We start from the raw sequence: 22,592 nt of genomic DNA, 5'->3' as shown, positions 1-22,592 counted from the left end.
ACACATGGGCACCATCCTCCCCAGGGGAAGCTTGGTCCTGCTGACCTCAGAACCCAAGAGGCTCACCTCCTACAGCTGCCCCTGGCTAGGCTCACCACGGTCTCAGCAGGCAACCCTAGTCCCTCCTGCATTCAGGGAACCTCTATGGAAAGACGGGGGGCGGGGGTGGACAGTCCTTTTGTGGAGCCTGGGGGTGGGGTCCACGCTCGGAATCTAGGGGCAGAGACTCCTAGTTCACCCTCACCCAGGAGGCCAGAGCAAGCTTGCAACAATGGGGGACAGTCAACAGCCTCCTGTGGAGAGGGCCGGACTTCAGCTGAGACCCCACTCCACAGCCAGGATGGTCCCCTGCTCCGCGGCTCAGGTCCTGAATTCCCAAGAAGGCCCCATCACGGGCCCAGCGCCCACAGCCCTCAGGACACATCCACGAGTGAAGGCGAGAGTGGCATAGGCACTGTGGAAGCCACCGATACTTGAACAAATTATGACTTAAAGCACTAATTTGGGCCCAACATAAACTGTGGGGTGAGCATATGAATTAATGAATTCCAGAATAAACTGATGAGTGCATGAACAAATTACAGAATCAACTGAGATGTGAATTGGTTATAGAAAAGTATGAAATTAACAAACACAAATAGATTACAGAAATCCAGGAGCCAGAGGTTTAGGGTTCAGCAAAACCCAGGTCTGATCTTGTGGGAACCCTGGGACCCCAACCTTGCCCTGGGAGGAGTGAATGGTCGTTGGTGTTGCCCCATTTCCAGTCTGTGAACTCCAGCGGCTGTGGGGGGTGGGCCATGTGGAGGGAAAGGGCTCAGCGCCAAGGTCTCTAGCTGCGCAACTTGCCCTCAAAACTAGCCACCAAAGACCACCCCAACCAGGAAGCGGAGTGCACAGGCCCCCACAGTGTACTTGGGGCCCCAGAAGGAAAGACAGCTCATAGGGACCAGAAAAGTTGCCATCACCACTTCGACAGGCTGGGGCGACTGCGGGTATCAGGTGGCTATGTGGTCCGCTCACCTGGACCAGGGTTTTGCCCACGCCGCCCATGCTAGGAGCCACTTGCTGTGGCCGGGCTTGGGGAGGGGCGGGGCTCCCCGTTGCCGGGCAACCGCGCGTCACAGGCCCCAGTGAGTACCGGCTTTGTTGGAGGCTCAGACTCCAGAAGCCAAAATGTACGGAGTGTCGGAAAGGGGAGGGGGGCAGGACCTGGCCCGAGGTCTGGGGCCTGGGACGCTATGGGATGGACCCTGGGAAGGGAGGAGCCCTGGAGGGGAGACCGATCGACCCTGGTGAGCCCTCCCCGTCTATCCCAGCCTCCCGTTTAGACCAACGGGGGACAGACCAGGAAGATGGGTCTCCCCAGAAGCAAGCCAGTGTCCATTTGGCTCTGAGCCTCCCCCGGGGTTCCAGCCCTCGGGGACTGGAGCCCAGCGAGGGCCCCAGAGTCGCAGGGAGGGTCTGCCAGGCCTCCGAGAGGGTCGCACCTGATCTCCAGCCTTGGGTGGGGCCTGAGGGCAATTCAAGGGTCTCAGCATTTTCTCAGTGGACAGAGAAACAGCCCGTGGGCAGGAGTGGAATTTCCTGAAACTCCCAGAGAAACAGAAAGTTCTAGCAGGACTGATAGACTGAGGGGATACTGCTAGGCTTGACCCAGGGGCAGAGGCTGGAGGAGCGGGACTTAAGGCGAGCTTCGGGGTCTAGAGGGGGGTGGCAGATGCCCTATGGACAACGTGCCGGCACCAATGACGGGACGTCTTCCTCCCTTAGCAAGACCTAGGATGCCACCCCCGGCCGCAAAGGAGGCCGGGAGCAGGGACCTGCGGGAGAAAGCCGGGAAGGGTGCGCAGAGCGCAGAGTCCCGTGAGAAGTGCGCCAAGGGGGCACCCGCAAGGGAGCCCCCCAAGCCAGGCTGGGCTCTGTCACTGGAGGGGCTGGAGGCCATGAGCCCCAAGCAGTGCCGCCGCCACCTGCTCTTCGGGGACTTGCTTGAAGACGTGGGTGCGGCTGCCTCCATCTTCCCGCGCGAGTCAGCGGAGTTGGGATACCGGATGCCCGACCCGCGGGCGTGGACGCAGTCACTGGAGCTGTCGACGGCGCGCCAGGACCGGCTGCTCGGCGTCCTCAAGGCGGCCGAGGCCCGCGGTCGGGTCCGCGCCTTGCGGTTGCGCTACACCTACATGCGGGTCAGGCGAGGGGGCCAGAGGCCAGGGCGGGCATGCGAGAAGTGGGGACAGCCTGCGGGGGAGACCACCAGGCCCTGAGGAAAGGGGTGGAGACGGCTCAAACGGGTGGGGATGGCGAGGGCTCCCTGCGGGAGCGAAGGGTGGCGGTGGGGCCGGGGCGGCCCGCGCGGTGCCCTGCGGGAGAGAGTTGGGCAGGGCAGACTCTCTTGGGCTCAGAAACCCCCCACGCGGCGCCCCGACCCACAGGCGGAGGAGATCTCGCTTCTCATCCAGCGACAGAAGTCCGCGCGCGCCGCCATCCGGCTGGAGCTGTTCCTGCCGCCTCAGCTGAAGCCCACGCGGATCCCGGACCCTCTGGACCGCCAAGAGGTGCCTGCCAGCCCGGGAAGGGACGGAGGGGGGCCGCCCACCGCCCTGCACACCTGGCCCCAGCCCCTCTCCCGCAGCGGAGGCGCGTGGAGACCATCCTGGAGGAGAAAGTGGACGGCAGGAACTTCCTGCGCTGATGGCCTGGTGCAGTGGCTACCACACCCCACCTCACGCATAAAGTTCTCGTTCTCCAAGGCCTGCTGGTCTTTATGCTCCCCCTCCAGGCCTCGGGAGGAAAGGGGTTCACAGAGTGGGGCATCTCCAACAAAGCAGGAAGATGCAAGTGAGTGGGTGTCAGGTCGACAGGGGACAGGGACACCCTTAACCTGACAAACCCAGAGCTGTCCACCCGTCAGGAGAGGGGACAAGATCCTGGCTCAGCAACAGTCATAGCTACATGGGAGAGAAAAGGCAGCCTCGGGAGAACCGGCAACCGGCAGCCGGATGCACCCCAGGCTGCAGGTCACCCCACAGGGGTTCAGAGAGCAAGTGACTGCACTCCCCAGGGCTACCTTCGGAGCAGAGCGCAGCGGGCTGGGCGGTCCTTGGGAAAACCAGAGGTGGGGAGGGAGGGGGACTAGCCCCTGTGCCCTCTGGCTTTCCTTTCCATCCTGAATGGCCGCCTCTGCCCCGTCCATCTCCCTGACCAGCGCACCCCCCCCCCCACACACACACACGGAAGGACACTGCCCCTGTCCATTTGGATAAACCCACATCCTGCAAATCTTCTAGATTCTGAAGAGCCTCCAAGTTTCTGGACAGACCTTGGAGAATACTCTTGCTGTTTGCAGAGCCCAGGACTTCCCTCAGCCACCCTCCACCCCCTTCACCCCCCTCGCCACCCCCAGACTGCAGTGGGGGCTTCAGGGACTCCATAGCTCCATCCCTAGGGGCCCTCCCCACCCCCAATAGGCTGCAGCAAAGATCCTGGAGGGGTGCATTCTTTACTCCCCCTAGGTCAGAGCTGGGGTCTGGCAAGGAAGCTTGCTCAGTGGTCACTATCCCTCCCTAGCCCAGCTCAGGATGGGGACCACTGCAGGTGACCTGGGCCCTCTGTGCCCTCAGCAAGCCCTTCCCCCGCAATGACCCTTTGCCCTCTCTGGGCTCTTGCTGCCTTTGGCCTGGATTATACCCAGGACTGTGTATGGAGCTGGAGTCTGGAAGCTCCGGGAAGGTGGAGAGTTCTGTCAGTGCTGGTGGGAGGGAGGTGTTCAGGAAGGAAGAGGGAAGGAGGAAGGAGAGACGAACAGGGAGGCATTCTGTCCAGGAGTGGTGGCCACTCACACCCTGACATGCACTGGACGGCAGCCAGCCCTGGCTCTGCTGGCCCAGCTCCCTGCAATCGGGACCCCAGCGTTCTGTCTCCTGAGAATGTGCTGAGGGCCTAGGATGAGTCCATGTGTTTGTAAAAGCACATTTCATTTCATCACTTCTCTGGGCCTCCATTTCTTCATCTCTAAAACGGAGGCCTCAGGAGCTTTGCTGGGTGCCATGCCCTCCACACAGCATTACTCCACCAGGGAGGGCACTGCCTTAGGCAGGCACCAAGGACAGAAGGACAACACAGACATGCCAAGCCCTAAGAAGGCCAGCAACAGAGTAGCCTCTCAGACGGCTGTACACCACGTGTCAAGCTGGCACACAGGGCACCCTTTGACCCCCATGCCAAGGAGGGGACCCTAGGTCTGCAAAGGAGGCCAAGGAAAGCGGCACAGAAAGGTGGCTGGGCCTGGAGGCAGTGGCTGCTATGAGCAAGCATGTGGACTAATACTCAATGTATGTGGGGGATGTGAGGGATCAGGTGGTTCCCAGGGCAGCAAACTTATGCTCTGGACAGAGGGTCCTGGGTTCGAATTCCACTTCCACCATTATCTTTTTTAAAAATATATTTTTATTGATTTCAGAAAGGAAAGGAGAGGGAGAAAGAGATAGGAAACATCAATGATGAGAGAGAAACATTGATGGGCTGCCTCCTGCATGCCCACACTGGGGATCGAGCCACAACCCGTGCATGTGCCCTTGGCCAGAATTGAACCTGCTGTCAGATACTCTATCCACTGTGACAAACCGGCAAGGGCATCTCCTCTACCATTTTCTTTTTTTTTTTTTTTTTAATATATTTTATTGATATTTTACAGAGAGGAAGGGAGAGGGATAGAAAGCTAGAAACATCGATGAGAGAGAAACATCGATCAGCTGCCTCCTGCACACCTCCCACTGGGGATGTGCCCGCAACCAAGGTACATGCCCTTGACCGGAATCGAACCCAGGACCCTTCAGTCCGCAGGCTGACGCTCTATCCACTGAGCCAAACCGGTTTCGGCTCCACCATTTTCTTGAGTGAGTTTCTCCCCAGCCTGCCTGGGCTCCTCCGTGGAACATGGGGACCCTCTACAGAGACAGACTCCCCAGAGGAGGTGCAGGACACCCAGAAAGGCCGAGGCAAGGTCATGGAGAGCAGGCCCAAGTGGCCAGAGGACACGGGGAGTGGCTCAAAGGGGCAAAGAGATTTGCACACCCGCAGCCATAGCCAGCTGCCACACATTTCTCAGGAGGGTGGAGCTGCTGCACCAAGGGATCAGCCTGGCGGAGTGGCCTTGGCCAGTACTGGCCTGTCTTCGTGGGACCTCCGGTCTGGACAGGCCCTCGGCCTCTGCCCCTGTCCTAGCCAGCCTGTCAACATGGCAGCCAAGCTCCCTGGGCCCACAGCATCATGAGGCACTCCAGGCTCTAGGGCCCTGTCATCCCTCTGCCCCCTCACCTGCCTCTTCATCTCTCACCCAGGACAGGCAGTCTGCTCCAGGGCTGGTCTGTTTCACACCCTGCGAGGCCCCACTAGAAGAGTGTGTGTAAAGTCTCCACTTCCCTTCACACCTCCGAGTTCTGGAAGCCTGTCCACAGGACGACCTGTGCAACCGGAAGTCGTTTTGTGAGCAGAGCCCAGCATCAGGAGCTGTGCAGGCTGCCGCCTGCAGGGGACCCGCTGAGACCAGGGGTCACACCCACTGCAGACCTGGAGCATGGACAGGGCCACCGCGACGCTCCAAAACCTGGCTAATATAGGAACTGAACTACCGGCTGTACCAGCTCAGAATACCAGCTGCCGGGCGGACGTGGCTTCCAGGGGTGGGCAAACTTTTTGACTCGAGGGCCACAATGGGTTCTTAAACTGGACCGGAGGGCTGGAACAAAAGCATGGATGGAGTGTTTGTGTGAACTAATATAAATTCAAAGTAAAGGAGCGGAGGGGAGAGCAAGAGAACTCTCCGCTCTTTCGGCTCACGGGCCGGATAGAACAGCCGGGCCGAATCCGGCCCGCGGGCGGTAGTTTGCCCACGGGACTCAGCCCAAGGCCCCACGGATAGGGACATTTGATGACTCCAGATGCAAGAACCCATATCCCTCCCCCGCACCGCAACCTCCCCACCCCCGCACCGCAACCCAGGGCCCCTGCCCTTCCTTGGTAACCCCCTACAACACGGAGATAGGGGCTCCTACCCTCATTTACTGGTGGGGCCCGCCTGGGAGAGGCGGGCAGAGTAACGGGCGGTCCTGGCTCGGCCTTAGCCCAGGGCTCTCTGGCTCCACTTTGGAACAGCGTCTTAGGGCACCCACGTGCATGGCAAAGCCAGGGTGGCCCGGCTGAGCAGAGCCAGGCACGACCACACCCCCGGCTGCTGCAGAGCGAGCCCAGGCCGCTCAGGGGCCAGAGGCCCCATTGGCAGCACCTCACCTTCAGCCGCAGCCCTAGCGATGGACGGTGGGGACCGAGGGCCGAGCCAACCCTGGCGGGGTGATGGGGAGGAGGAGGGAGGGGCGCGGAGCTGCAGGCGCGGGGCGGGGCCCGCGGGCGCCTACCCCAGCGAGGAAGTCCCGGCCCCGCGCTTTGGGGAAGTGCGGTCAGGCGCCTGCGCACAGCACCCCGCGCCCGGCCGCGGCGATCCGCGGGACCTCGGACCTCGGAGCCGGCCGGCGAGCGGCTGAAAGCCTGGCGGTGAGTGAGCGCCGGTGGCGCCGGGACCATGGCCCTGCTCCTGCGGCCGGGGCTGTGCGGGCGGGAGCAGGCTCCGGGTTCCGCACCCCAAGGACTCCCGCGGCGGGGTCCACGTGGACCCTGGGCCGCGGAGGGACTGGAGTCCACCCCCACGCGCGTGGGGGAGGGAGTGCTACAACTGGGTTCCCCTTTTCTGCAGCTCAGAGCCTGGGGAAGTGATTGCTCAAGGGGGGGCCGGAAAACCCAGGTTTCCGTGTCTCCTGCCCCCGTCAGCTGGTGGGGAGGGGCGGAGGCGGGACACCCTGTCGGCCCCGCTCCGTCAGATCTGGCAGCTCCTCAGACCTGCGAGTCGCAGAGGAGGCACTGCCCCCCACCCCAACCGATAGGGCCGGGCCGGCCTTGTTCCAGAACCGCGGGAACCTCCTCCACCGATTCGCCCCCGCTGCTGCGGCGCACGCCCCTTCGGCAGCCAGGGGAGGCCCAGACCGAACCTGGCCCCTCCTGCTCCCACCTCGCCTTTGGGTCACTGGTGAGTGGGGCGCCATGGCGACTTCCTGGAGGTAGGGTGGGGGCCTCAGGTCCCTGCAAAAGGAGACAGGCTTTTCCAGGCCAGACCCTCCCGAGAAGTGAGTCCCCGCCGCCACTGGAAAGGGGGCTGGGGCGAGGGTCACCGGATTAATTGGCCTTGGAGGAGCCAATCTGGGGCTCCCCCACCAGCCAAAGGTGTTGGGGGCGGGGGGGCAGCAGATAGGAAAGGTACTGAATAGGATCCGGAGGGAATGGAGCCTGAAGGTGATGGCAAGTCTACCTAGAGGGTACACTGGCTGCCTGTCCAGCCTCTTTCATCCCAGAATGGGGGGGGGGGGATTGCTTCAAGGGGTTGGGGAAGGGGAAGGAGCCCTCCTCCAAATGCCAGGGTGAGGGGCGGGAACCCCAGCAGGTGCCACAGCCAGCCTGAAAAGGGAGTCAGGTCCAGGGCCTCCAACCTGGACAGCAGGAACTTGTCCCCCTTCGGCCCCAAATTTGGACTCCAGCCCCTGGGCCCTGCACCCTCAGAAGGGCCTCTCCAATTCAGAGCTGAGTAGGAGATGGCAGCCAGCGCAGGTACTATGTGCTGGGGGACAGGACTGAGGCCCCGCCCCCACTAACTGGTGGGGGTGCAGAGGAGGAGAGCAGCTCTGCCTGGGGAAGTCACAGCAGCCTGGGGTACAACTACCGGGCCTCAGAGGTTGCCACACCCCTTCCTTTCCCTAGAAACTTGACCGCTGAGGGAAAGGCTGTGGGCTGCTGCTTCCCCATCTGCTTGCTGGGAGCCCCTAGGACCAAGTTTGAATCCTACCCTCTACCCTACCATGACCTCAGGGTTGTAAGGGGCTAAGGCCCCAGGGGACCCTGTGCCTTGCTCCCAGTTATGGGTCAGGGCAGGGTCTCTGTGCCAGGCCCTGAAGACAGGGGTGCCCTGAGCATGCATGACTCGTGTGCTGTCACCTGCGCACCTCACATAGGGTCCTGGCCCAGACCTGGCCAGGGCCACAATGGAGCCTGCTCCATAGCTGCTGACTTGGGGACTGCCAGGGCCTGTCCCTAGAGCATCCACCGTCCCTCCTGACCATGGCCTAGGCCAGTGGTCGGCAAACTGTGGCTCGCGAGCCACATGCGGCTCTTTGGCCCCTTGAGTGTAGCTCTTCCACAAAATACCACGGCCTGGGCGAGTCTATTTTAAAGAAGTGGCATTAGAAGAAGTTTAAGTTTAAAAAATTTGGCTCTCAAAAGAAATTTCAATCATTGTACTCTTGATATTTGGCTCTGTTGACTAATGAGTTTGCCGACCACTAGCCTAGGCCAACATGGACCACAAAGGATTAAAAGATCCCTCAGCTGAGTGATGAGAAAATCACATGAAACCAAGTTTTGAGCCTCCTGCGGCTGAGACAGGTGGTGGGGGCTCAGGAAGGTTTGCAAGGCAGATGGACAGGGGCTCCGCAGGCCCTGTGGGCCCTCACCTGGGCTAAGGTGAGCACTGGCAGGGGCCGTGGTGGGGAGACATTCAAAACTGCCTCCAGGGTGCTGATTGGCTGCCCTGTGCTGTCGCTTTCAAGGTGCAGTACTTGGTGATCCACAGTCGCTTCCCTGGAGACACATGAGGGCTACCTGGCTCGAGCCTTCAGCTCCCCCCACCCCCACCCCCGCACTCCCTACACAGAAAGTGCTGCAGAGACACTGAGGACACACCCCTTGCCTCCCCTGGGTACCCTGCAGTTCCAACTAGGGAGCAGGATACCCCCTCCCCTCCCGCTGTAACCCCTGCTCCCCTCCCCCCACCTGTGCCCGCTCTGTGGCAAGGCAGCAGTTTGCCCAGCCGGGAGGGGGAGGGAGTCCAGGAAACCTGGGCAATAAGTGGCCAGCTGGGGTTCGGGGCTACCAAGGGCCACGTCGTTGAGGACAGAGGAGCGGTGGGTCCACAGCAGAAAGCTCATGGCTCTCCTCACCATGAGCCCCACTCTCCGTGCCCTCAGGAAGTCCCGCTCCCTTTCCCACTCAGACCCTTCATGCTGCAGGCATGGTCGGCACCCCTTGCTGAGTCCCAGTGAACAGGGCATTGCTGTGGGCAGATCTGGATTCCTGGTGGGAAGCAACCCTACTCACCCCCACCCCCCATACACAACCTCCACAGAAAACCCAGGATGGAGGGAGCTGGGATAGGGGTTCTGCATGTCTAACCACCATCCCTGTGCACTGACCTGACAGCCCCAGACCCTTGGGGCCCCCAGTCCCCTTGGGAGGGGCCAGGAGCCAGAAACCAAGAAAGAGGAACCCAGGCTTCCGGCTTCCCAGGGACCGAGTAGATGGGGGTGTCCCAGAACCTCCTGTGGAGCTCTTCACAGCCCTGAAGTAGGCTTGGGCGAGGTTGCAGGCAGAGGATCAGGCCCTGCTGGGGCTCCAGGAAGGAGGGCGGCAACTCCCAAGACCCCTCCCGGGAACCTCAGGACTGGGGTCTCAGGTTCTCTGAGAACCTTGGCCTCTCCTCAGACCCCCAGGTTGTGGTCAGGGTCCCGAGCCAGCACCACGGAGCCCGAGCGACGACCTCCACCCACCCATGCCCACCGTGCATGAGGCCGAGAAGCAGGTGCACCTCCTCCACCCCTGCCTTGCCCCCTCAGGGACTGGGGGGGCAACAAGGAATTGAGGGACCCTCCAGCACCAGGGAGCCTGGAACAGTTTTGCCCTTGGGAGCGTGGCGATCTGTGACTGAGGCAGCCCATCTCCCCCAGCACACAGGGCCAGAGGAGGCAGACCAGCCTCCCTCCATGTCCAGTCATGCGGGGGCCCCGGCTCCCCCCAGCCGCAACCCCTGCTGCTTGTGCTGGTGTTGCTGTTGCAGCTGCTCCTGGTACGTGGGGGTGGGGAGGGGTGGGCTGAGCAGACCTGGGCCCAAGACCCCACTCCCTGACCCTCATGTGGCTTCTGAGGCATCACCCGCAGACAGGACACCTCTGCCACTCACAACACGTATCCAGGGGCTGTTGGGTTCTGGTGGCTGGTAGCCAGTGCCCTGTGTGTGTGCGCCCCTCTGTCTTTTATTCAACACACGCTTACTGACGCCACTTATAGCCTGGCCCTGCGGACCCACAGACTGTCGGGTGGAGGGGGCTGAGCAGAGACCTGGCCTGGAGATGATGGGGACAAACCTCCAGAGCAGCTGCTGGAGTGGGCCTGGGCCTCCAGGTCGTCCCCGGGGCTTGGTCGGCATCTGGGGAAGCTGTGTGCCTTTCAGAGGCCTGCCCCTACTCAGGCCTCCAGCCCTAAATTGTTGAGTGGACAGCACTGTGGGGAACCAAAAGGGGCGGGCTGACCTGTGAGCAAGTGAGGCTGGAGCCCAGACCCAGGATGGTTGAGGGTGGGCTGGGGGTGGGAGAATATGAAGAGTTAGGACTCACTGCAAGTTTGGCTTTGGAGGCCAAGGACGGGTTTAGGGTCAGGCAGACACCGCAGGTGCGGAGTTCCGTGCGGACGCTTTGGTGTGAGGTGTCTATAGCCAGGCATGGGTTTGGGAGCCAGAGGGGAAAGACAGGCTCCTCGGGAGAATCAGGAGTCACCCCTTGGGCCAGGAGCTTCCCCACTCCATCAGTGGGGCCTTGGGGAGAAAGTGGGTGAGGTCAGGCGGAGGGATACCAGGAGCCCGTGAAGGCCCAAAGGCAAGAAGACAGTGGAGGTCCTGGGTCAAATGCAGCTGGAGCAGCCGTGGCCCGGGGGCGGGGGAGAAGGAGCAGATCCTAGGGCTGCCACCTGCGGTGGGCTCACAGGTGCTGAGAGCCCCAGGCCTCATGTCCACACATGCTGAGTGTCCGTGTTCACGCATGGGCCCGCGTGTCTGCCATCAGGAGTGAAGGGCGGCGACCAGCATGGCGGGCTTCCGGGGAGAGCAAGCTGCAGCCCCTCCCCAGCTGCGAAGCCTGGTGAGTCTGGGGCCATGAGCATCTGAGGGCGGGGGAGTCTGGGGGAGCGGCATGTGCTTGACGTGGCGGCGGGTGCCCCAGCAGCACGCCAAGCCCTGAGGAGGTGCAGAGCTGGGCACAGTCCTTCGACAAGCTGATGCACAGCCCTGCGGGCCGCAGCGCGTTCCGGGCGTTCCTGCGCACGGAGTACAGCGAGGAGAACATGCTCTTCTGGCTGGCCTGTGAGGAGCTCAAGGCCGAGGCCAACCAGCATGTGGTGGACGAGAAGGCGCGGCTCATCTATGAGGATTACGTGTCCATCCTGTCCCCCAAGGAGGTGAGCCTGGACTCCCGCGTCCGGGAAGGCATCAACAAGAAGATGCAGGAGCCATCCGCACACACGTTCGACGACGCACAGCTGCAGATTTACACGCTCATGCACCGGGACTCCTACCCCCGCTTCCTCAGCTCCCCTGCCTACCGTGCCCTGCTGCTCCAGGGGGACCCCCAGTCCTCCCATGAGGCCTAGGCCGCCCACCGTGGGCAAAGACTCAGGTCACCTTCCCCATGTGGCAGCCAGTGCCGGCACACCAGGCCCAGCACCCTGAGGGCAGGCCAGGAGCTCTCCCTGCCCAAGGGGCTAGTGCCCTGAGGTCCTGCTAACAGGCAGGGGTGCTGGCCGGCCAGGGGCTCCTGCCTGGGGAGGGGCGGACCCTCCAGGAGGCATCTCGGATCCACCAGCCTCAAGAGGCCCGGGGCCTGGAGAAGTGGCTGTGATGGGAGAGGCCTCTGCACTGTCCAGTGTGGGACTTGGCCAGGCCTTCCAGCTGGAGCTGTCTGCTCCCCGGAATCAGACCCGGAACCTCCGCACTAGGCTCCAGGTGGCAGGACCCCATTTCTCTCTTCTATGTTCATTAACTTGGAATCTGGAAACGTGTCCTCACTGTATTTTATAAGGAAAAAAAAGTTTTCATATTTATCTCCATTCCACCTCCCCCCAACATAGGATATCTTGTTATTGAAGATACTTTTAAAGCAAGTCTCCTCCTTTCCATATCCAGACCCGGGCGGGAGAGCAGGAGCTCTGTCTACCCCACCCCTTCAATAAGGGCCTGCACAGCGGAGGTGCCAGACCCCAGCAGGTGTGGTGTCCATAGCACCTCGCCAGGACTGGCAATGCAATGGCAAGTACTGCCCAAGCCTCGCGTGGGCAGGGTCCTGGAACACCTCAAAGGTCACCCCCAGAGACTGGCCTGCAGGGGCAGTACCCATGGGGTGAACCCTCCCTGAGTGTCCCCAGTGCCAGACACTGTTAATTCCACTGTCTCAGGATGTGCTGGCCACTCGTCCCTGAGTTTCTGGGACACAAAGGGGTTCGATGCTGCATGTGGTCCAAGGCGCTGAGCTAGTTGGGGGTCCAGCCCCCCCCACACCTCCCCATGCCTCCCAGAGCAGAGCAGGGTGAGGACTGGCTGTCGGAAGGGCCGCCCACTGGCAGAGGCTGAGGGACCCAGGCTTGCCCTGGGCCCTGAGCAGCAGTGCCTGGGGAGGAGACCAGGTCCTCTGTGTGCCCAAGGCCCCCTCCACCCAGTCCCTCCAGCTACTCCCCCAGTGCCACACCCATGTTCCCTGACCCCAGGAAGGAGGGTTGTCCCCAGCGGCAGTGGGGAACCCAACTCACAGCCCAAGCTCTGTGTAGCCCACCAGAACCAAAATCCAAGGGCAGTGTGGTGGCAAAAAGAAACATTTAATAGTTTGGAGAAAGGTGCACTGCAGATGTTGGGGGGGGGGGGGCGGTTGTCTGCCTTCTGGGGACAGCCAGGAAGGCACAGGCAGGGCTCCAGAGAGGCTGTGTCCACAGGAGGCGAGGAGGGGACGGCCAGTGCTGGCCGCCGCTGCAGGCACATCTGCACGAGGGCTCAGCAGAACTGCAAGGAATGGGGGGACACTCAGCATCGGTGACCCTGAGGGCAGGAGGCAGAGGCAGGCAGGGTCTCCACCTCCCTCACCAGAGCTCCCAGGAGGCTGGCTGAGCAAGGCTGTCACCCAGTTCACACCGTGCCGACACCACACGGGCTAGACACCCACCCCAGAGGAAGGGGGCCCGGGCTCACCCACATACCTTCCAGCGGTTCCCACACTCATTGCAGACAACAAACGTGGTCATCGGCTCATCAGAGCTGCGGGTCTGCACCTGTGGGAGGACGTGGTGAGGACCCCCAGCCCCGTGCAGCAGGTCTTCCCTAGAGTCACAACCTGGAAGGCCACCCATGCTGGCCTCACAGCCCCAGGGTCCCTGTGGGTGACATGCCACGGCTCCCCCAGTGACCCAGCCTTCCAGCCACCTCCCAGGGTCCATAGCAGCATGGCCTCCGAGGGCCTGGGTGTGGTTCTGCAGCCACCACCAGGCCGCACAGCCCACCCCCTCCCACCAGTAGCAACAGTCCTCGGGCCCCTCCAGGCTGGGCTGGGCCAGGTTCCCCAACTTTAGTGTCCACAGCAAGCAGGACCCACCCCCCAAGACATTGCTTACTGGGGGAAAGGGGGGAGGCCCCAAAGGTGACCATCACTCCCTGGCTTGGGTCCCAACCCTGGCACCATTCACACCACGGGGTCAGGTATGAGGGTGTGGACCCCACCCACAGGGCCGGCTCTGAGGGCACTGGGGCCCTGAGGGGGTGGCCGCACACCTGCGTGTAGGTGCAGTTCTTCTTCCTGCACTTGCTGCAGGTGAACAGGTCTGTCTGGGTGCCCCCGGTGCGGGCCATCTGGTGCTCTCGGATAGCCTCCTTGGTCATGGCCTTGCGGATCTCCTTCAGCTCATCACTGGCCATCTCCTGGGGGAGGGGATGCTTAGCTGTGCAGCCAGCTCTGCAGGGCAGCGCCACCCCTCCACAGAGTAGGGCAGGGGAGCACCTCTGACGTCATCACCGCGATCTGCTGGGGCGTGATGGTGCCACACAGCACGTTCCGTCGCAGGTCAGGGTTCTTGGCGTCCTTGAGGTTAGCAATGCGGCTCCGCACACGGTTCTTGTACTTCATGTCCGTGTTCCCCACGTCCCGGAAGATGCGTGCGGGCATTTAAGGACCCACTGTAGGCTGAGGTTGCTGACCTCCACCCACCCCACTGGGCCAGGGAGGGCCTTCCAGGGGGGCCACCAGGGTGGGGGCTGGGCTGGGAAGAGGAGCCCAGCACTCTGGGTCAGTCTGCCCCCAAGTCAGGTGGTGAGCTGAGGGGCTGCTGGGTGGCCCACCTGGACCCAGTCCTGGCTGGGTCCCAGCTGCAGGCTCAAGGCCCAGGTCACACCAGCAGGCAAAATCAGTCCTCAGCAGGCTCAGGGATGAGCCTACCTCATCACCCAACAGCCAGGACAGTGGCCACCAGGGGGAGCTGGGCCTGGTTGGCCTGGTGACACCACTGGAACCCCAGCCTTAAGCCCCTGCACAAAGGATATATTCTTCGATCTGGGCCGACAGGCTCTCGCAGTCTGCACTGATGGCTGTGTGGTCACCTGCAGGAAGCAGCTCTCTCCAGCCGCCTGCTGGCTCCACCCACCCCCTCAGACGCCCAGCACCAGGTGGCAGCAGTGGGTTGGGGACCAAGCTGTCCAGTGGACACTCACGGTCCATCTGCAGGGCGGCCGTCAGCATCTCCCGGCACTTGTTCCGCACAGCGTCGCAGGTGACTGGCACCGGGGGAAATGTGGTCATCCTCGGGGCCGGCAGCACCCTAGGCAGCTCCAGCCTCTTGCAGCTGGAGAGAGACAGGACCCTTGGACCACGTGAACTCATGAGACACTGGTCACCAGAAAAGCCAACGTCACAGCCAGTCTCCCCTAAATCCCTTCAGCTCCACCCTGAGAGCAGCCAGTGACCCCATGCATCTGCAGTCCAGCACAGCATGCCCTGGGGTCTGCCCCACTGTCCAGAGGTAGTGAGGCCTGCTGGGTAGGGCACCCCTGACAGGGCACTAGGGGGACAGCATCACACCCAGGGAAGCCCAGATCATGGGGCCACAACACCCAACACCATGTGCCAGAATGAGGAGAGGCAGGTGAGACCGGGAGTCGTCCAAGGCCAGGTGCCCACCAGCATGGCTGCCCTCACAGGGCTAGGAGCCCCAGCCAGGCTGCCTGCCATCCAGGCTGCATCCTCCAGCCCTCCCTCACAGTCTCATGCCAGTCTCATGCTGTGACCCCACAGGGAGGGAGAGGCCGCAGTGAGTGATGCAAGTTCAAGGGTGTGCAACCTGAGAACCAGACCAAGGACGGCCTGCAGCCCGCTCAGGGTCGCAGCGCCCTTTTCAGCCCAGACCCAGCCTCTCCCCGCGATGGTGGAGGCTGAGGACAGTGTCTAGAGGAGCTTTGAAAGGGAGGCACCCCAACAAGCCGGCCAGGCCTGGCTGCTGGGAGAGTCCCTCCAAGAGGCTAGCAGGGCCCATGTTCATGTGCCCTCAGCTGCCCAGGGCAGAAGGCAGCACCTTCATGCTGAGCAGGTAGGCCCCTGGCAGCAGGATGTGTGCACCGCCTCCCATGCGCACTACCTGGAATCCTTGACCTCGGAGCCCTCCTTGGAGGATGATGTGGGCAGAGGCCCGCCCCTCCTCCGGTCCCTGGCTTTGGCATCTGAAGCATCTGCAAGTACCCAGAAAGGAGGGGGTGTGGCTGGCTAGGGGAAGGTAGACTGAAGGGCAGGGCCAGGCCAGGGAGGGAAGCAGATCATTACGAAGGCACAGCCTCAGGCCGCTTGCCAGCCGTTCCCTCCCCCACCCCCCCAGGCCCTAGTGCTGAGCCTTCCTGCTAACAACAACTGGGGCCCTCTCCTGCCCAGCCTCAGAAAGATGGCCCCACCTTTCTCATACATATCCCCCCTCTAGCAGGCTGCCTGTGGGCCTTTCTGGGGTCCCCCCAACTGCCTGTCCTGCTGGAGGAGACTACCATCCACCCACAGTGATTCCTGCGACCTCAGAGTCCTCATGAGGCACCCCACCCTTTCTAGGAGGGAGCCGTGCACTGACCCAGGACCCAGGAAACCTTCACCACACCCACCCCAGTGTTCACAGTCCCCCACCCCACCCCACCCCCATCAGTCTCTGCAGGACTCTCTCAAGCCCTGGCCAGCCACCCCTCTCACAGACAGTCTCCGCAGGTAAAGCATTTGAACTTGGACAAAGGCGAGGCAGGACAGGCCACTCCCCAGCTGGACCTCAGGCACCAGTGAGGCCCCTCCCCTGAACACACCCCTGCTAGGCTCCTGGTCTCCCTGGGACCTTCACATGGGATGAGGCTCCCATCCGCCACCAGGCCACGCGGGCCAGAGGGAGGCCCAGGACACAGGTCTGCACTCTGCAGGCTGGGGCAGCGCAGAGGCAGGAGGGGCTCAGGGCCCTGAGGCGGGCACCTCTGCAACGCCAGCGGCTCCGCAGTCCCCAGGAGGCTGCCCAACCCCTCTGAGGGGCAATGCCCCCCTTCCTCTCTGCCACCTCCCTCCTCTTCCCTCCTTTTCCTCACCCTCGGCCCCTTCTCCCTCCTCCCCCTCCCTTCGCCCCTGGCTGGGTGGTTCCCTGTCCTCCTGCGAGAACTGCACTCACCCCCCACTCTCCTCTCTCCTGGCTCTACATAGCAGCCTGACCCTCCCACCGGCCCTCAGCCCCCTTCCCAGGTGGCTCTGACTCAGGGACAGCGTTGCCCCAGCACAGCCCGTGCTGCTGACTCGCACCCAGGAGCTTCTTCCAGGACTTGATGAGCGACTTAGCCAGTGAGATGACCTCCTCATCCGAGCTCTGCTTCCGCAGGGCGTTGACGGACATGCCGACCCGGGTGGACTGCAAGGCAAGCGTGTGGGCTGGGGCAGCCGCCAAGCCTCCTCACAGACCCTCGGAGGCTCCCCCAGGGCGGGGCTAAGGGAAAGGGACACTTTCCGAGGGCTACTGCCCCGCCCGCCACCCCCCCCCCCCCCGGGACTTGGGAAGCTCAGTGTGAGGGCAGGTGGGCAACCCTGTCCCTCCCCATCTCAGAACAACAGAACAAGGCAGGGACGGTCTACTCGGGAAGGTTTTTGTGCTGACGGGGGCCAGGGAGCCCTGCGAGGGCCCAGGAGCTGTCCTGGAGCTGTCCTGAGCAGGGGCACGAGGGCCCTACCTGAAGCAGGTGCAGCGTGACCGGCATGGCCTTCAGCTCCCGCAGCAGGTCCACGGCTCCCTCCTAGAAAGGGTGGGGTGCCTCATGAGGACTCTGAGGTCGCAGTGCACAAGCCTACCTCTGACACACGAGGGGGGACAGGGCAGTGACGATTGGAGATCACCTGGTCAGATGCCCGGGGAGGTGGGAATAAGTGGCCATGCACTCACCCAGCATTACAGGTCGTGTGACTTCTCACCCAGCATCGGCCACTGACCAAACCAGGACGAAGGGAAATGCCTTGGGGGGCCTCAGCCAGGTGAAGGGGTGGCCCAGGGGTGCCCACTGTCCTATGCAGTCCCATGTCCCTTGCCCAGGTGCCTCTTTCTAAAGTGGCCCACTCACCCGCTGAGAGGGGCTGACCCAGGACCCAGGACACCTTCACCACACCCACCCCAGTGTTCACAGTCCCCCACCCCACCCCACCCCCATCAGTCTCTGCAGGACTCTCTCAAGCCCTGGCCAGCCACCCCTCTCACCTGGACTCTTAGACCCCTGGTCTTTCTCTGCCTCACCCCCACCCCACATCTGTTTTCTCAAAGCCCTCACACAATAAGGCACAGCCCCTCAGGCCCCTCCAGTGAGCCGAGCTGCTGCTCCCACTACAGGGACGTGGCTCCCAGGGTGTCCAAAGGGTGTGCCCTCCCTCCTTCCACAGCTGTTCACATGACACCTTCTCAGCGACGGCACCCCATCCTTCTCCCTGCTTTTCTTCCTTCCACAGATGCTTCGATTTTTCATGCGGCGAGGTTTTCATGTGTGTCTCTCCCCTGGCGTAAAGGGGCAGAGAGGACCCCACCCGGCCACCCAAGCTTGTTAGAGCCTCAGATGTCCCAGGTCATGGGAGGGCGTGGCCCACCCCCACCACCAATCTGGGTGGCATCTCTGCTCAGGCTACAGCCCTGGGTGATCTCCTCCGAGGGGACTATGTCGCCAGAGCCAAGGGCACAGTGCCACTCACTGATCATCTTCCCCTGACGGAACCTCAGGCTTCAGAATGCCAGCTTTCTGGGGCTCCAGACCAGAGAGACAAACTCGATTCCTGATATCCCAAGCAGGGCCCCAACTCCCCCAGGGGCTTCGTGGGCACTGGAACCCAAGAGCCTCTGCCAGCTCTCACCCCCATTCCACAGCACCCAGCCCCACCACTTCCACAGGCAGTGTTCACCAGCCACAGCTGCTTCCCTCACTGTTCCCTGGGGCTTGGGGTGAGCATTGCTCCTACCTGCATACCCCTCCCCAAGTCCTGCCTGGCCCCATCCTGCCCTACACGGGTTTCAGGACCCATCGCTATCCCCCGCTGGGGGTGTTTATTGGTCGTTTTGTCTCCTTCAGGGGAAGTAGCTTCTTTCTCTGGTCATCTCTGGAAAAGGCTACATACTATTCCCACACCCCTGCTCGGTGCCCACTACCTCCCAGGGGTTTGCACACAAGGGGGAGGGGGCACAACACTGCTAGCAGGGTAAACGAATGAGTGGGAGCCAGCCCCTTTCCCAGCAACCGGGTCAACCAGGGATCCACACTCAGCCCAAACCGTCAGTGCAAACACCCAGCTGGGAAGATGCAGGGATGCGAGCCCAGGACCTCCACTGGCTGAGGACCCAGGAGCTCTGGTGAGCAGAGAGTGAGTCGTGTTTGCTGAGCCTCCCAGGGGGCCGGCCAGGACCCTCTCCGCCCACAAGGATACTTCAGTGGAAGGGCATGCAGGATGCCGAGGCCTCCGAGCTGTTGGAACCCCATCTGCCAGGCCCCTCTCTGCAAAGGCTCTTGGCGGCAGAACAAGAGGCCCAGGCACCCTCGCCAGGCTCCCGGACCTCGGAGGGCGCTTTCTTGGAGGTTTCTACTGCCCACCCACTCCCCAGTTGCTGCTGGCCGAGTCCTGGCTAAAGAAGGGAAAGCATTTATTAAGGAAACCTGGTTCTTGTGAGGCGGGGACAGGGAAAGGCCTGTGGCCGGCTCCTGAAAGGTGACCATGAGGGTCCCAGGCCCCGCAGGGATTGCAGGGGATAAGAGGCCGATCTCGCACTACAATCTCTTGCAGGCCGGAGTGGGTGCGGGAGCGAGGGATGCGGTGAGGTTGCCCCGGCTAGGCTGGCGCGTCGCAAGGCCCGGAGGGGCGGGGCCGAGGAAGGGCATCGCGGGCCGCCCCGCGGGGTCTGGAGTTAGGGACTTGCAAGGGGCGGGTCCCAGGCCTGCGGGGATCTCAGCCTGCCGTTGGGGTCTGAGTCCAGAGCGGTGGCTGCCGGACATGGTCCAGGCCTGATCGCGGCCTAACCCTGGGTGCGGGGGTGATGGGCAGGGCTGGCCCGGGGCAAGGGTCTCGGCTCGGCCACCGGCGGGGTCTCGTCCTGCCCCTCGGGTAGTCTCCCGGGCCCTGACGGGGGCTCGGGGGGCTCGGCGGGCTCGGCGGGGCGGGGGTCCCGGGGTCCTGGCGGCCCGCGCCCCTCACCGCGCTCTTCTTGGTCACCATCTTGTCCAGCCTCCGGGCGATGCGCGTAATCTCCTCCTCTTTGCCCATCATTGCCTCAGGGGCAGCGCCCCCAGCGCCCGCCGCACCCGCCTCAGCCTCTCGGCACAGACGCCAAGCCCCGGCCGTCACCGCCTCCCGCACCCGCCGCCGACGACGCAGCCTTGCCGCGGGAGGGAGACCCTCTGTTCAAACCCTTGGCCCCCGCGCCCGCCGCGCTGCAAACTGGGACATGTAGTTTTCACTTCCGCCCGCCTCGCGCGCGCTCTCCCCGCTCTGGACCACAACTCCCAGGAGCCACGCGGGTGCGCACCCCTTCTTGGGAATTGTAGTCCTGACGCAGGCCGTCATGGCAGACCTACGGAACCGAAGGACTCGCAGTCCCACGAGCCCTCGCACGGTCCGGTTAGCCGGTGGAGGGCGCTGTGGTGGCGCGTGGGGCTAGGACGTACCAGATGCGGCTTGGACCCCGAGATGTGCCCCCATCCCCCGCAATCCTCCTCCCTGAATTGGCCAGGGGACCCACTGCGCGGGAGACTCTAAGGCAAAGGCATCTTAGAGTCCTTCCCCTCTCTCCACCCCCTTTGAGCCCTCCTTTTCCACCACCCGCTGTCGCAGGGCAGCCGCATTCTGACTCTGGTGCCCAAGAGCCAAGTCCTGCAGAAGATGCCTTGAGCGCTCAGCTCCGGATTTGGGCATCTAAGGCTTCGTGCAGGGCGCCGCCTGGAGGCCTGAGGGAACAGTAACAGGTTCCGGAGTCTGGGAGAGGCATGGGCTGGGGTTAGCAAGGCACCAAAGGACTTGGAGAGGCTGTGTGGCCAGGGACCCTGCCTCCACAGTCATCTACCCGATGCGAATCCCTGGCTGCCACTTCAAATAAGTCATTGGCCACTTTGTGCCTCATTCTTCCCATCTGTGAAATGGGATGTTGATAGTATCTACCTCACTGGGCTGCTGTCAGGATGCTGTGAGCTGATTCACATCATGCACTGAGAACAGGGCACAGGAGAGAGCATGAGCAATTAGGTTGTCACCACCCTTGCTGCTGGAGCTCTAGGGGAAGGGCCAGACTGCACTGAGTTGAAGGGATGGCCTGGCCCCGGGGAAGATTGGGGAGGAGGGGAGGGACAGTGTCAGCATCTCCACCAGATGTCTACCACCTCCTCAGTGATGCAGATGCTGGGTGATTTGCTGTAGGGGGCACAATTCTGGGGGAGGGTAGAGGCCAGAGGACTGAAGTCTATAGTATTGTGGGCCCCACAGTCACTAAAATTCAAGTCAAGTAACTGTGAGGCCAGATGGAAGATGGGATGTTCAGATGACCCCAGCTGACCATGACTTAGCTATAACTGAGCTTTTCAGCAGCCAAAGTGAAAAGGAAAACATAGGTTATGAGATTCTTAGTAATTATTAATATAAGGAAAAAGCATGGAATTCCTCAAAGGGAGCAAAGGTTTTCCAGTGTAACAGGAGAACACAGCACCTCCAATTTACAAACAAGCTCTGATTCTGCCCCTCACATGAGCCTGGGCCATAGCTCTGAGCCCAGCCCAACCATGTAAGTAGTTGAGGCCAAAATCTCCTGGTTAAGAGAGTGTGTGCAGCCTTTGAGGGTCCAGCAATACCAGTGACACTAGGGAGATTGGAGCCACACACCCTTCAACCTCTCAACAGATGACAACTGGCTAAAACAAGGAGCTGGCCAGGGACCTGTAAAACAGAAACCAGCAGTAATTCCGGAGGACCCAGTCCCAGAGATCAGGCTTCCATGTAGGAGCCACCTGCACTGTGTTGGAGTTCAGGGCTCCCATCACAATGGAAGGGCTGTGGTCCCCAGGTCCCCAGCTTGGAAGCCATCTGTCCCCTTCTTGTCCTGCCCATTTCCTTGGGCCATCTCCCACAGGGATGTGTCCATGAGACTGCCCAGCCAGGCCCCCCAACAGGCAGGGTATGTGGATGGAGGACTGCTCAAAGGGAACTCCCCTTCATGCTAGCACCACTTCTAAGCACCACGACTGGGGATCCAACAAAGGTTGGAGCACAGGGGAGAGAAGTAAACCCACATGGTCAGCGTGGAGCAGCCCTCAGTCTCTGCCCTCTGCAACAGGAAGATGTGTATCCTAGAGACCTCAGAACAGCTTCAGGTCCCTAAGAGTAGAGTCAAAAGGAGAAGATGAGCCCAGCAAGAGTGGCTCAGTGGTTGAGTGTCAACCTATGAACCAGGAGATCACTATTTGATTCCTGGTCAGGGCACATGCCCGGATTTCTGGTTCAATATCCAGTGGGGGGCATGCAGGAGGCAGCCAGTCGATGATTCTCTCTCATCATTGATGTTTCTCTCTCCCTCTCCCTTCCTCTCTGAAATCAATAAAAACATTTTTAATTTTTTTAAAGGGAGAGGATGAGCACAGGCCTCTCAGAAGTCTCGCCTGGGATGTCAAGAAGGGTGTGTGCCAGACGCCCAACTCTGGCCCAGGCCTCAATGGGGCAGAGTCTGGGCATCAACACAGCCCCTGGAGTAGGCTGCTGCCAAGGAGCCAGCCTCAAGGCCAGTCCCCATCTAATCTCTCCATGGGACGCGTCAGCACAAAGTACTGGGGAGAGAACGGACATGCAGACACCCCGGAGAGCCAGCCTGAGGGCTCACCCTTACCTTCCTGGGTAGACCGCCCTGGCGAGGGATGGTCTCCCAACATCCTGTGCAAGGAGCTTTGCATAAGGGATACTGCTAAGTGTTTAGCTGGACTGAAGACGCGCTAGTGCAGCCCTGTAAGTATCTGCTCATGCACGAATGTAAGGGCATGGAGGAGACGAGGCACTACTCCCTTGCCCAGCCAGAGTGGGAACCCAAACTGCCTGCCCGTGGCCCTCGGTCTCCGTGAGAAGCCGGGTGGTCTCCACCTCGGGGGCTTTGGGGGCCACAGAGACAGCTTGTAGGAGCAGGCATGTCACAATGCA

At 61.9% G+C, this 22,592-nt stretch overlaps 3 protein-coding genes across 21 annotated transcripts; 2 read left to right on the top strand and 1 right to left on the bottom strand.

Moving 5' to 3' along the window:
• Positions 1-1,735: 1,735 nt before the first annotated feature.
• LKAAEAR1 (LKAAEAR motif containing 1) lies at positions 1,736-2,695 on the top strand (the record flags this gene model as incomplete). Its single annotated transcript, XM_080684120.1, has 3 exons — positions 1,736-2,189; positions 2,436-2,558; positions 2,636-2,695. Exons 1-3 carry the CDS (start codon positions 1,749-1,751, stop codon positions 2,693-2,695), a joined length of 624 nt encoding a protein of 207 aa, XP_080540246.1. The 5' UTR covers positions 1,736-1,748.
• Positions 2,696-6,445: 3,750 nt separating this feature from the next.
• Positions 6,446-12,026, top strand: RGS19 (regulator of G protein signaling 19). 17 transcript variants are annotated; one of them, XM_080685928.1, is made up of 6 exons: positions 6,447-6,552; positions 6,961-7,081; positions 9,583-9,679; positions 9,825-9,943; positions 10,935-11,009; positions 11,091-12,025. In XM_080685928.1, the coding sequence occupies exons 3-6, from the start codon at positions 9,650-9,652 to the stop codon at positions 11,515-11,517; spliced, it is 651 nt and encodes a 216-aa protein (XP_080542054.1). In that variant the 5' UTR covers positions 6,447-6,552; positions 6,961-7,081; positions 9,583-9,649; the 3' UTR covers positions 11,518-12,025. The 17 variants fall into 17 exon arrangements, with proteins under 17 accessions (XP_080542060.1, XP_080542058.1, XP_080542054.1 ...); XM_080685927.1 differs by having other exon boundaries at positions 6,752-7,081; XM_080685929.1 differs by having other exon boundaries at positions 6,473-6,552; positions 6,752-7,081; positions 11,094-12,026.
• Positions 12,027-12,716: 690 nt separating this feature from the next.
• Positions 12,717-19,856, bottom strand: TCEA2 (transcription elongation factor A2). Of its 3 annotated transcripts, none has more exons than XM_080683205.1 (10): positions 19,617-19,856; positions 17,129-17,191; positions 16,707-16,812; positions 15,532-15,622; positions 14,612-14,742; positions 14,444-14,500; positions 13,905-14,059; positions 13,679-13,825; positions 13,111-13,182; positions 12,717-12,916 (listed from the first exon to the last, which is right to left on the bottom strand). In XM_080683205.1, the coding sequence occupies exons 1-10, from the start codon at positions 19,686-19,688 to the stop codon at positions 12,908-12,910; spliced, it is 903 nt and encodes a 300-aa protein (XP_080539331.1). In that variant the 5' UTR covers positions 19,689-19,856; the 3' UTR covers positions 12,717-12,907. The 3 variants fall into 3 exon arrangements, with proteins under 3 accessions (XP_080539331.1, XP_080539329.1, XP_080539330.1); XM_080683203.1 differs by lacking the exon at positions 19,617-19,856 and adding an exon at positions 17,841-18,803; XM_080683204.1 differs by lacking the exon at positions 19,617-19,856 and adding an exon at positions 17,841-18,063 and having other exon boundaries at positions 13,679-13,822.
• Between the last annotated feature and the right edge of the window lie 2,736 nt (positions 19,857-22,592).

This window comes from Plecotus auritus (genome assembly GCF_963455305.1).
Source record: "Plecotus auritus genome assembly, chromosome: 8".
In the NCBI taxonomy this organism is placed as follows: Eukaryota; Metazoa; Chordata; class Mammalia; order Chiroptera; family Vespertilionidae; genus Plecotus; species Plecotus auritus.
This window is presented reverse-complemented; position numbering and strand designations above follow the sequence as displayed.

Excerpts from the sequence above, each read along its gene's own strand:
- RGS19 (XM_080685920.1), top strand. The coding sequence starts at position 9,663 with ATGAGGCCGAGAAGCAGGTGCACCTCCTCCACCCCTGCCTTGCCCCCT. Across the intron at positions 9,944-10,934 it reads TGCTGTTGCAGCTGCTCCTG|GAGTGAAGGGCGGCGACCAG; the intron begins GTACGTGGGGGT and ends GTCTGCCATCAG. Across the intron at positions 11,010-11,090 it reads CTCCCCAGCTGCGAAGCCTG|CAGCACGCCAAGCCCTGAGG; the intron begins GTGAGTCTGGGG and ends CGGGTGCCCCAG.
- TCEA2 (XM_080683203.1), bottom strand. The coding sequence starts at position 17,924 with ATGAAAACCTCGCCGCATGAAAAATCGAAGCATCTGTGGAAGGAAGAA. Across the intron at positions 14,501-14,611 it reads GGCCGCCCTGCAGATGGACC|GTGACCACACAGCCATCAGT; the intron begins GTGAGTGTCCAC and ends TGCTTCCTGCAG. Across the intron at positions 13,183-13,678 it reads AGAACTGCACCTACACGCAG|GTGCAGACCCGCAGCTCTGA; the intron begins GTGTGCGGCCAC and ends GTCCTCCCACAG.